The 13,247-nt window shown below is 39.8% G+C and overlaps 1 protein-coding gene across 2 annotated transcripts in view; it reads right to left on the bottom strand.

Moving 5' to 3' along the window:
• Positions 1 to 8,451: 8,451 nt before the first annotated feature.
• The window catches only part of ptpn1 (protein tyrosine phosphatase non-receptor type 1), a 99,864-nt gene continuing 95,068 nt past the window's right edge, over positions 8,452 to 13,247 (bottom strand). For both annotated transcript variants that reach the window (XM_085782798.1, XM_085782799.1), the window contains exons 8-10: positions 12,856 to 13,017; positions 12,598 to 12,758; positions 8,452 to 11,128 (exon numbers count right to left, since the gene is read on the bottom strand). In XM_085782798.1, the coding sequence (XP_085638924.1) occupies positions 10,837 to 11,128; positions 12,598 to 12,758; positions 12,856 to 13,017 (615 nt within the window). In that variant the 3' untranslated portion in view covers positions 8,452 to 10,836. The remainder of the gene's footprint in view (positions 11,129 to 12,597; positions 12,759 to 12,855; positions 13,018 to 13,247) is intronic.

A 13,247-nucleotide genomic window follows, 5' to 3' on the forward strand; every position in this document is an offset into this window, starting at 1 on the left:
TATGTGAAGTTTTAATGGAGACCACTGCAGAGTGAACTATTGAGCGTAGATATAACGCTGTAATGATCATTAGTTAATCAATCTATACACTCGTATATCATTAAAAACTCATAAAACTCTACTTTACACTAGGTCTTCAATAAATTAGATGATGACTTTAAGTTGTAGATGTAAAATATGTTTTATGCCACCTGGGACTTACAGTCAGTGGTACCATGGTGATTTAGTACCTTGTCTTGTTTAAAATAATTAAAAATAATGATTTTATCGCTAATACAGAATTATTTGCCATACAAATGCAAAAGAGGGCAATCAATCAGAAAACCTTTTTAGATATGTGAGAATTTTATTCAGTGACCACAGTTAATCAAGTAAATTGTGATTGTCAAACTATCATTTTTCAAGAAATTTTAAAGCAAAAGTGCTTAAAAATTCTCAAAAAATGTTCTCATGTGTGAAGATTAGACGATTGTGCAATATGATATATTTATTTAAGGCCTTTAGTGACATCACATCAGACTTCCAGGAGCATTTTTCACTATTATGCAACATTTTATTCCTTGTCATTCTGTCCATTTTTCAATATTTAAAAGTATTGATAAAGGAGATCAGTGGTTGAGACATTTTTCATACTGCTCATTTAAAAGTACCAATAACAAAATGCAATTCATCCTATATTACCATAAAAAAATGATTTAACTTTTATTTAAGAACAATACATGGATATTATTTGCAACATGTACTTTAGTATAAACTTATGTTACATGTAATCTATTATTATATTAATATTACAGATACATCAAAAGGTATAAATATAATTTCACTGTTAGATTTGTCTGGTGTCAGTGTCTGGACGTAGGCACATGTAATGGCATCAAGAAATAAAATTACTAAAAAAAAAAAAAGTTTACAGAAATAATAATGTAGTTGATTACCAAAGGTTTACATTTGAATATTTTCCTGTTATTAATAATCCGATCTGTAGAACATGATATTGATTGTTCTGTAGCTTTATATCTCTGGGCCGTTCTTTAGGAGCGCCTTCTCTTGGCATCTCTGTGGTCAGATCAGTGATAGACGTGTGTGTGCGTGTGTGTGTGTGTGTGTGTGTGTGTGTGTGTGTGTGTGTGTGTGTGTGTGTGTGTGTGTGTGTGTGTGTGTGTGTGTGTGTGGAGATGATAACGCTCACTAACTTCATTCAGCCGTGTATTCCCATTAAATATTAACCTGTAGAGATCATTAAGTTGTGTAATATCTACAGGGCGCCAGCAGACAAAATAAATGGCACTGAGAAGCAATCAAAACGTAATGACCGATATGACATAACGTCACATTTGTAATCATTTCAATGAAGAATCTAGCATTAAATATAAAGTAAATATACAGTTACACAGGTGATTAATTACCCTTTTTTAATCCCGTTCCATTAGAGGAAACACCGGTTGACCAAAAACAATTACTTTATTTATTCTTACATTGTTTCATCTATAACAATGCATCACATTTTACAAGCTGATAACTTTACTTGTATTATATCTGTATCTGAGTAACAAGGAACTAGTAGATGATAAATCTAGTCTAACATAGAGTAGAAGAGTGTCTACTCTGTGTTGGATTAGGTGTGAAGAGCAGCAGCTTGTAAAGGTAAATAGGTTAAGAGAAGTACAGTTTTTACGTTGTTATTTATTTTCCACCGCCAAACAAAAGGTGACATTTTATGCTCTATATTTAGGAAAGGAAAGAGAATGAACTGATAACATTTTTCCATCTTCAATCTTCAGTAGATTTCAGAGATGAGCGTTTTATCTTTCTTTCAGTCATCCAAGTGTCACCTCAAACCAACAAACTCATTCAGAGCAGTTTTCATCAGATAAAACCCAACGCTGATCTGACACCGATACACGTTTACAAAGCTGGCTCCTCCAAACAAAAAGACTCAGACCTCTGTAGTTCACCGTGGCACCACGACGGTAAGAAAAAGGAAGACGCCCCTGCTGATGTTTCAAGGTGCCAGAGTTCCTCCATCATAGAAAGTTCAGCCTAAAAGGATCTGTTCCTCAAAGCTCGCATCTCAAACTTTCCTAGATTACTAGACTCTCTGACACACTGGTCAATTAAGCGCTGACATCCTGTTTTATTTTGACAACCGCACCTCGGAAATTGTGAATATTATGGAAGTGAAATTTGACCTGGCTGTTACAGTAAACTGTGTTTTTTTTTTTAAGGAAGGAGGGATGGATGAGGTGTGTAATGGTTAATTTAGAAACAAGAGCAGCCCCACCTGAGAGCCGTGAGGTGATCTAGAAAAAAGAGGACAGATGTGAGTGTGGATCAGCCATATCCAGATAAATCTGTGGGAAAGGCTGTTTTTTTTTTCTTCTTCTGATCTTGTGACTGCATGCAAGACAGCCTGCAGGAGAATATTTTAAAAATGAAACAACACCGTTTTGTTTTGCTGGTGGATGAGCCGCCGCCGCCGCTGCAGCAGATAAAATATGGCGTTTGCATCTCAGCTGTTGCTCTCGCACATGAAATCACAGACACACACACAGCAGCAGCCAGATTCAATGGCTTCAGTGATGTGTGAGCTTTGACATGTAGGGATTATGCAACAGGAAGTAGGGCGCGTTGACGAAGGTGAGAGGAATGACAAAATCCACCACCTACAGGTCGACGATGTGGCCGTGCTCACGTTGAGGACGCTCCACCTTTCACCTCCTTGGCAGCGGTTGGTCCTCACAGAGACAGAATCACCGTGACGCTCACGATCGCACGGCGGTTGTAACAGAATGTCTTGTTTTCCTGCCGTTGCTGTGATGAAAACATCAACAATCACGCACAAGGACGCCATGGTGACATCTGTGGTGAGGCTGACAGGTCAGCCAGGCTTTGTTTACATGTGGACCTATATGTCGACGCGATGTCGACGTCATTGCTTCTTGTTGCGTTCAGCAGCGGAAGGATGCGGGAGCTCGAAGCGCTCGAAGGGGGAAGCACCAGCTCAAACCTCTGTATTTGCGCTTATGACCTACATGCACACAGAGCTCAGGCTGTGACAGTCGAGGGGACTATATGTTACATCAGTGTGTGTGTGCGTGTGTGTGTGACGGTTGGTACTCAACAGCAGCAGCCGAGGGGACAGGAACAGGAACAGGAACTGCTCACGGGTGAAATGTCTCAACAGATGAAACCAGAGACACCGGCCTCTGACTGAGACACTGCAGCTTAATGAGAGCCACAACAACAACACGGTGCTTTTCCACACAACAGTGCAGGCCGCCACCGCCGCACTGGGAAGAGCAGATGTTAGATAAGATACGGACAAGACAGCAAGACACAGTGCCACGTTTAATAACTCACACCATGAGTGAACACTGATGCATTAATGCACTTTTACCATTTTACTACGGTAAAATTTTATCAGATCTCTAGTTTAATTCAGTCAGAGCAGAAATCTGGAAGGTTGTGAGATGATTAATGCTGAAGGAAAACCATTAACATCTTTCTATTTCTCTAATTGTTGCATTTGTCTTTAAGATTCAAGATTCAAGACAACTTTATTAATCCCTTAAAGGGTCATTCCATTTGGCAGCTCGCACACCACACAAACCACAATAAAGATTCAAAACAAAACCAAAAGAAAACAGAGAAAGACAGAAAAGACAAAAGTTGGCAGCTGTGTGCAAAAACTCCATAGTAAGTCTTCATTAAAAGTACAAAATATATAAAAAAGTACACAGTACCCAGTACACAATACGCATACCGTACAGATTCAGATTGTTTAACAGTCGGATAAAATGTATATTTTTCCCTCTTTAGAAGTTTAGATTGTCTTTCCACTTTATCCTCCGGTGATGCAATGAGTCTCAAATGACCAATCTTGATCCATTATTTATTAAATGCAAAGCAGCTTTTTCATTGAAGCCTTGTGACATAACATGGAATCAATATGTGATGTACATTAATAAGGACTTTTACCGACGCCAAAGGCAAAAGGAACGTGTTTGGTTGGTACAAGTCCCAACACATCACATCACCATTACATAAATCAAACTATCTGAGGTGTTGAGGAGGCAAATTATTATCTTTATCTATCACAAACGATAGTTACCCCGAGGCCTCGGCAAGAAATTAAATAAACAGCGGAGAAAAATCCAATCCAGACCTCCCCCAACATTTAACCGGTTTTTCCCCACACATTTTTAATCAGAAAAAAACACTTTAAATGTTGTTTACATTTCAGTTTCACCCTCCTGAACAGCTGAGACAAAACTGAAAGGCAGCAGCCGATTAATAATCACAGAGACGACGATAGTGAGACACCTGTCTGACCTTGAACATGAACAATGAGTGGTCCTGGTGTTGAACCCTGGGTCACGCCTTTCATTACAGGGAAGAAGGAAGAACGAGGGTGTAGTTGTGAAAGCTCACATGATGAGTCACAGGTAGATTTAAAACTGTCAGAGAGCGACGAGAGGACAAACAGTTCCAGTGAAAAATACTAAAGACTGATGCTCGTTGACGGGATGAAGACGACACACAGCCTCAGGGCTCGCTTTTAAAAAGGAACCGGCTTTTAACCTCCAAATTTCAGAGCAAAGAAGTTCAAATTTAAATGTTCAAATATACAACGTAATTCATATAAATCAGTTTAATCTTCTATTGCACTGTCTTTGTGGATGATATATTTGTTAAGATAAGCTTTAAAACAGAGACCATCAGTAGCCTGGAGGAGGAGTTCACCCAGATTTTTGGAGGTAAACTTTCAAACGGGTGAAAGGTGAAAACTTTTAGTTCAGCTTAGATCAGCAGAAAGACACCGGCTCTGTCTGAAGATAAGGAAAAAATCCACCTACCAGCGTCTTAAAGTCCCACTAACTGACATGTTATATATCATACGTGAACCAAAACACACAGGAATAATGATAATTCTCCACATGATGTCAGTTTTTGTTCAGATCACAGAGGCAGTGGAACCGTTTCCTACTGTTTCCAGTCTCAAAATCTCAGCAGGAGGGTAAATAAGTGCTTTTTTCCTTAATTATCAGAGAGTTAATTTATTTTATAAGCTTGTGTCCACATCAGAAATCTAAGAAATGACCGGTAGCAGTCAGATAAATGTAACTGAGTAATGAAATAAAGTGGCGTCCGAGTATAAACAGGGATAAAATGGAAACACTTCAGCTGTAGTGGTTTACATTGCAGCACTGGTCGATACCAGAAGCCGTCCCCTCCCCTCCCCCTCCTCCTTTTTGTTTTTCAGTTTTTTTTTCTTGACTTCTGATATGATAAGGGCATGAAGAGACACGGCACACACCTGACAAAGCGTGCTCACACTCAGCCGGTGTCATGTTTCTATTGTAGAGCAGCACTGGTGTGTGTACGGTGACTCAGGCTTTGCAGAGTCATGCTTGGAAAGACCTGACTCCCTCCGTATTCAGGAAATTCCTGATCTCTGCCCGGCTCCATGTGAAAAAAAACGATCTGCAGGGTTACAAGAGAGACTTACAGTCAAAGATCGCCCCCCCCATTCCCCCCTCCCTCCTCTCACAGCTGGCCAGCCATTGGGAAGTTCCAGTTCCAGGTTAATAACTAAACCGAGGTCGGATACATGTTGGAGTTGGGAGTCAGCAGGGCAGGGCAGATATCTTATTTGGGCCGATTGACTGTTGTCAAGTGTGGAGTCAGCAATGTGCAACGATTATTAAGTCTGAGTGCTGCTGACATTTTGCTCCAGACAGAAAAATCTTCCTAAGTGTAATTTTTTTTAACTTAACTTCAGTCTTAAGAAAAAAGAGAAGAAGTCATATTCTCCAAAAGCGTTCTTAAGTATTTTCTCAACTTTCTTCTTAAGAAAAAAGAATAAATTGTATTCTTGAAATCAAAGTTCTCAAATTTGTTCTTTACTTTTTTCTTAACTTTAAGACAACCTTGACCTGTCTTAAAATTCCTACGGCGAATAGGTAAGCCTCTAATATCACCTTTTTCAACATATTTTAGACAATTTAGACTAGTACGGAAAATTAATTACAGAAAGAGCTTCAGCCACTTTGGCCCACTACACCCTCTTGTCTTATTTTCCGCTGGTATTCCCATATTAGTCATTTTTTTCGTACATTAATTTCATCCACCATATAATAACCTCAAGCTCCTGCATCTCTGTTTGTCCTTATCCATGGTTAGTGAGTGACTGACGGTTAAGACGCAAACTGTACTGTATGCTGTCTGTTGGTGCATGCAATACAATGCAGTGATGTATTTTAAGAAGTTCTTAAGTAGGAAAAATAAAAAGTTTGTAAGAAATGAGTGTTTTTAAGGAAATATTGAGGAATTGCACTTGAGAACTGTCTTATGAACTTCTTAATTATCTTCTTAAGATCTTTCTATTGGTGAATCCGGCCCCAGAATCACAAACACTACAAGAGAAAACTAAAACGTGTATAGTAGATGACATACAAAGATAATAACCCCACATATATATTCAAAAATAATCATCTCACTTATTGACAAGAGAAGAATGTGACAGAAGAAGTCGTCACCACAAACGCCATGAGTCATGGCTGCGCTGTCAGATCAGATGGACTGTATACTGGTTTCAAAAGAAACAACTGTTGCTTTAAGGCGACTTCCGGCCCCACACCTTGATTGTAGTTTTCCTACTGCAGCTTGTTCTGGCGTGCTGCTTGACGTCAGCAGCTCGGCCGTGGCTGGGAGTGCTATTACTCACTGATGCATTCCTGTACAGCACGTAGCCTACCAGCGCCTGCCTCGCATTTCCCAAACAGGAAGTCCTAGCCAAGACTCTTGCCAAATCATGTGTGTGTGTGTGTGTGTGTGCTGCTACACCCCAAGCTGTGGAGTTTACACAAGTCACACGCATGTTGTGCCTTCTTCCTGTGGCGTGTGTGTGCTCATCATCATCATCATCATCATTACTGTGATAGAGGTTGCACTAAAAAAGTGAATCCAAAGTCAGGATGTTGTGTGTTTTGTGGGAATAGTTTGTGTATCAACCTTTTATAGTCCCGTGTGTGTCTGTGTGTGAGTGTCTTGAGTGTGTGTGTGTGTGTGTATGTGTGTTTTAAAAAGGAACTGGGTGTTTTCACAACAATCTGTTGAGAAACAATTGTGTATTTGTAACGACTGTGAAGATGAGATCAGATGTTATTTAGACTTGAAGGAAGGTGAAAGGTTTTATGAAAAATACTCCAACGAGAGCAGAGATTCATGTTGTGCACTGTTGTGTGTTTGTGTTTGCGTGTCTGCGTGTCTGTTTGTGTGTGTGTGGTGGTGAGTTTGAGTCCAGTTCAGTCTGAATTAAAACATGAGTGGTGTGTGAAGGCAGGTAGAGCAGAGACAACAGGAAACAGAGAAAAGCTGAGGCTCCTCTGTGTGAGACAGAGTCGCAGTGCCACCGTGTGGTGAAGACAGAGAACTGCACTCGTATCAATCGACTCATCAATAATGTTGATAAATACATCAGCTTCATATTGGTCTCCTGAGATCACTTAAGACATTTCATCCTCCATTATAACTGATTACAGATCAAACTAATGTAACTGTAACTCAATATTGATTCTTATTAAATCACATTTTCATGTTTTACTGATCAGTACGAGCTCCCATCGCTGTTCCAACACTGAATGTCCCAAATTTATCAATTGATTGACAATGTTTAACCCTTTTTTAACATTTATAATTGCAGATATGATGGCTAATTAGAAACATATGAACCAAATGAGCATTTAATCATTAATTGGCAACATTTATAACAACATTATGACTGAATTCACATTTGTCAACAGGATTTTTCTCATTAAAGTCTCAGAAAAACTTCTTAAGCTCACTTTAATGATACCATCTGAAAGACCTTAATGAAAACTGCCTTATAAAAAAAAAGTAGTTTCAATATTTCTTAATGTGTTTTTGTTTCATGTGAAGCATCTTCATATTGATGGATCGTTTTAATTATCACTTTAGTTATCATTTAACAACACAAGCCGTGGGACAGAGGACAGAGTTACAGTTGTTAAATCTTTATTTCTTCTTTCTTCTTGTCTACTTTTGTTTCTCAACCTCAAGTTATTTTCTTGTTATTGATCCGATACATTTCTCCACCTCATGTAAAGCACTTTGAAATGTTTTGCAGAGACACACCTACACCTGCAGCTGCAACACGTCTGGTTAAGATGAAAATAAACATGATTCATGCTCCTCACCGTCTGTGGCTTTAAAGCAAATTGGGTAATTACTAATTAGCTGTGACACATTCTTTGTTTTATCTCTACAGCTCATTCACGTAACAGATAAATGACTCGAGACATTGCAGCAAAGCTTTTATACATGTAAATATACAAATGTATAAATAAAGTGCGTTTCCGTGACGTGTTCAAAACCCAACAGTCCAGTTTTTTTCCAGTTCATACCAATAAGATAAAAACACAGAGTGCGTGTTGTGTGATCTTTTATTACCATAATCATTGTTCAGAAATAAGACTGAGAATGAGGTTCTGTTCTTTAAAAACCAGAACAAATAACAACAGTAGACTTTTTTTTATTATTATTTAAAAAGGAAAACAACAAATGTAAATAAAAAAATACATGTTTTTTTTTTTTGAGCTCAGCATTTAAGTATAGAAAAAACAGGAAAACCTGGTGCAATGGCTGCACAGGTGCTGAGATTTCATCCCTCGCTAAAGGCAGAAAAAAAAAACTCAGCACGCTGAAACCTGATTTGAAAAAACATAATAATAATAATAATTATAATAATAATATATATATTTATATATCTAATAAGGGTGTGTCGTCCCTGGTCGGGGCGTTAATACATTCTAAAGGAAGGTACAGCTGTCAGACTCAAGTACTGGACTTTGTCGAGTCACAAAGGTAAACTGAACGCTAGCAGCTCAACTAATCTCTTCTTAGGACAAACCTGTTGATTCACAAATGCAGCATGCTAAAAAAAAACAAAAGAAAAAGAAAAACAGAATCATACAAAGAGACAACAGCTCAGGGCCACGTCATGACACAACAAGTCCTCATCACTACAGTGTATTGTTTTGTTTTCATCCCTGTGCTGGTGTTGGATTTTTGGTTTGTTCCACCTGTGAATCTCAAAGAGTTTGAGCTGAAGTAAAGGGCGACACGTCGTCATCGTTGTTATTATTATTACTACTACTACTACCACCACGTATTATTTATTCAGTATTTGTATTGCTGGCGAAAAAAAGTAGCTGGGTGTCTCCGTTCATGAGGCTGGCATTAACTCACACACATACACACGCACGCACTCGCACACACTCGAGTTACTTTACAACATGTTATCAGCTGTTTTCAGGTTTCGTTACACGTTAATCCACTGCCACTGAATGAAAAGCTGCTCTCCCAAACAAACAAACAAACAAACAAAAACATCGTCTCAAGATGTGGATTAACTCTGTCAGATGGAGAACGTCACACTTCATCCTGTTCCTGCTGCACTGCTTTTTTTTTTAAGATTTCTTGCCTCACTGTCGAAGCTGCCGCGGCCCAGAGAACACACTGCAAAAACTCTAAATCTTTCCAAGAATATTTCTTTTATTTCTTTTCAAAATGTCTCATTTCTAGTCAAAACTAATCTCTTTACATTTAAAATGAGACTCATCACCTAAAAATTAACTTGTTTTTAGATCATTTTTACTTGTTTCAAACAAATTTTCACTTAAAATAAGTAGAAAAATCTGCGTGCTTGTAATAAGAAAGAAAAACTTGCTCCACTATCAGATTTTTCTACTTATTTAAAGTGAAAATATGCTTGAAAGAAGTAAAAAATGTCTAAAAACAAGCTACTTTTTAATGTGATGAGTCTTATTTTAGGTATAATGAGATTTGTTTTGACTAGAAATGACGTTTTGACTAGAAATAAGACAAATATTCTTGGTAAGATTTTGAGTTTTTGCAGTGCAAAAAGGAGGAGAGGATGGAGGGAGGGAACGTGTGCAGGTCTCACATCAAACATCCCATAAACGTCTCATTAATATTTTTCACTGAGTAGATTTAACTCAAGCATCAGTAGACACACACACACACACACTTACAGCCACAATAACACCTCAGTGCCCACGCCAGCAAACATCTCTCATCTTGTGGGCGATTCCCTCACATTTTCACACACACACACACACACACACACTTCACCTTATTGTTGGGTTGAATATTGACCCCCCCCCCAAAAAAACAAAAAAAACAAACAAAAGACCTGTTTCCTCCCTCTCTTTCAAAAAAAAAACCTGGATCTGTGATTTTCTCAACCAGAGAAAATGTGAAATCATAACGGACACAAAGATGAAATGGAAGAACTGGCAGGATTCATTCTGTCAACGAGCGAAAAACAAAAACAGAACAGAACAAACCTCTACTGACCACGATATGTTGGATATGGTTGAGTTTTTTTTTTTTTTTAAAGTCAGAACAACGGATCTGAGATGTGACACCTGATAAACTGAGGCCCTGAGCGTCCGAGACGACGACACTGAAAGACTGTTGGGAGGAGACGAGGAGCGACGCAACTCCCTTCCTCCCTCCATCCCTCCTTTCCTCCCTCCCTCCCTCCATCCGTCCGACCGCTGCATCGTCTGTGGAAATTAAAACAAACAAACAAGTGAACCTGAATCTGCTCGAGTCCAAATAATCCTCCACTCGCTCGCGGAGTAAAAAAAAAAACAAAAAACCCAGAGTTCAAAAAGCAGGCGGAGTCCACGCACGTCAACAACATCAGTGGAGAAACAAGGGAGGAACCAAAAAAAAAAAAAACAAGATAAGAAATTAAAAGAAGAAAACGAGGAGGAAGGACAGACATCAGTGGAAATAGGCTCGATAACAGACGTAAGCACTGAGAGCCAGCGCCGTGCACAGGCACACGTTGGCCACCACCGGAGACCAGGGGGAGGAGTTCTCCTTCGCTGGCTCCTTCTCCTCGACCTTCTCCTTCTCCTTCTTCTCCTCCTGCTCCTCCTTCTCCTCCTTCTCCTTCTCCTGCTGCTGCTGCTGAGGTTTGGGGCTCGGAGCTTCACCTCCAGCATGGTCGCCGTGGTGATGATCAGGAGGAGGCTGAGGGTTCCTCTGACGCAGCTCCGACTCTCGTGAAGATCTGGAGCAGGAGGAAAGGGACAGAAAGAAAGAAAGAAGAGCAAGAGTTGAGTCAAGAGGAAAAGAGGTTTGGCAGCGTTCCCACTTCCCACACATCCCGGAAAATGAGAAGAAAAAAAGACGTCAAATATCCTGGAAAAGCTCGAGTTGTTCTGGAAAATTGTTTTATCACATCATCACATCAGCTAGCAGCGCTCTATTTGACCTTTTAAAACTGCGCCAAGGATTTCTTCTCGGCGATCACGAGGAGCAGCTGTTTTGGGTGCGGTTTAAAAACAAAAACAGCATGTTTGCGTTGTTCTATGATAAATTAGTCATCATTTCTGAGCATGTCAGAGATTATTTCATTGATAAGTCAGAGCCATAGACCTCATAGCACATCTTTAAATCAGACTTCTGGGGCTGAGAGAGGAATAAACATAGAAACAAAGGAACAATGGGCTCTATGCACAGCTCCACTACTTCCTGAACTTAAGGTAGCTCCTTTATTTCCTGTCTTACATTATTGGACAAACTAATTAATCCAGGTGTGTCTGAGTAGTCATAATGGTCACACCTGGATTAATCAGTTTGTCCAATAATGTAAGACAGGAAATAAAGGAGCTGGCTAAAGTTCAGGAAGTAGTGGAGCTGTGCATAGAGCCCATTGTGGAAAATAATGGGACGGGGGATGTCGGTGTATGGTGTAATAACTAATGTCTCTGTCAGACTGTAGCAGCTGAAAATGTCCTGGAAAATGATTTCAAGAAAAGAGCGGGAACCCAGTTTGGTTTCATTAGATGAAGTTTGAAAAAAAAATCTTGCCTTGACGTACAAAAACTGATTTGGACTGAGATGCAGCAGCAGCAGCAGCTTCACCCAAATCAACTTTTCACATAGAGATAAATGATAAATGCGACTGAATATTTTCACCCACTAACTGCAAAAAGCTCCACAGAAAACTGAGCTTGACACATCGGACCCAACATGTTGTTTAATTTAATAAACGTTTCACTAAAATAACACAACATACAACTAAAAGTCATGTTATTCTGAAATGCATTAGCCAGATGTTCATCAAATCCTGATCCAGCTGCAGCACAACTTTCGCTGACTTCCTGTTCATGTGACTGATGGCGGCTGTCGATTGGACGATGCTCCTGAGTCCTGACGTTCCCTTGTAAACATTTTTAGCACATTTCAGTTTTCTAAACGCTGCTTCACTGTCCTGCTGTGTTAACCCGTCACTAAGGAAGTTGATAAGTTCAACTCGTTGTCGACGTCACGTAAACAAAAACACCACATACACCCACAGCACTGTAAACAACACTGATACTGAAACGCATATTTAACTTGATCTGACGCCTGAACTCCTCTTTGCTTTGACTGTCGGTAAGTTTCCAAAACAGCTACATCATGATGATGATGATGATGATGATAAATTTAAAAACCGAAACTAAATGTTTCCAAAGCATGATCTGGATAAAATACCCAAGACTCCAGGGCTCCATGCGTTGGATGATCTCATCATTGCCAGGAAAGAAGGATGGCTCAACCTTCCCGTTGTGAGGATCTCTGGGAGGAGGAAGAGGAGGAGGAGGGGTGAACTCCGGAGGGTCGTCTTCCTCGTTGGAGAGCTCTTTCCACGACTCCTACACAGAAAAACCGCAAAATCCCGTTGATAAATCTGTGTTTTTTTTAATTTCTCACGGCAATTTTTTGTTTTATTTGAGCTGAGCAGCGACTCACCTGCAGAGACGTGTCTCCCTTGATGTATTTGGCACCTTCATTGACAGCGAGGTAGGAAAAGCGAAGTTGATCTGCCGTTTGAATCAGGCCCATTCGGTAGCGTCGCATCTCCAGCAGCACGTCACGGATACGCACCGAGGACGGGTCCTTACGGATCGACATCTGCAACATCCAACACAGAGGAACCTTCAGTCGCGTCATTGAGGTTTTTTTTAAAAGGACATATTATGGAAATATCATTTTTTGAAGGCTCTTTAACATATATTTAGGTGTTTGTTTTGCCTTCCGACCCCCAAAATGTGAGAATTGACCAAATCTGTAATGTGCAGGCTCCCTAGGTTGAAATCCACTTGGTTTTATGAGCGGTTCCCTCAGTTTTCTTCCAATGATGA

This window comes from Trachurus japonicus, chromosome 7 (genome assembly GCF_045865225.1).
Source record: "Trachurus japonicus isolate A0001 chromosome 7, Traja_1.0".
Taxonomy (NCBI): Eukaryota; Metazoa; Chordata; class Actinopteri; order Carangiformes; family Carangidae; genus Trachurus; species Trachurus japonicus.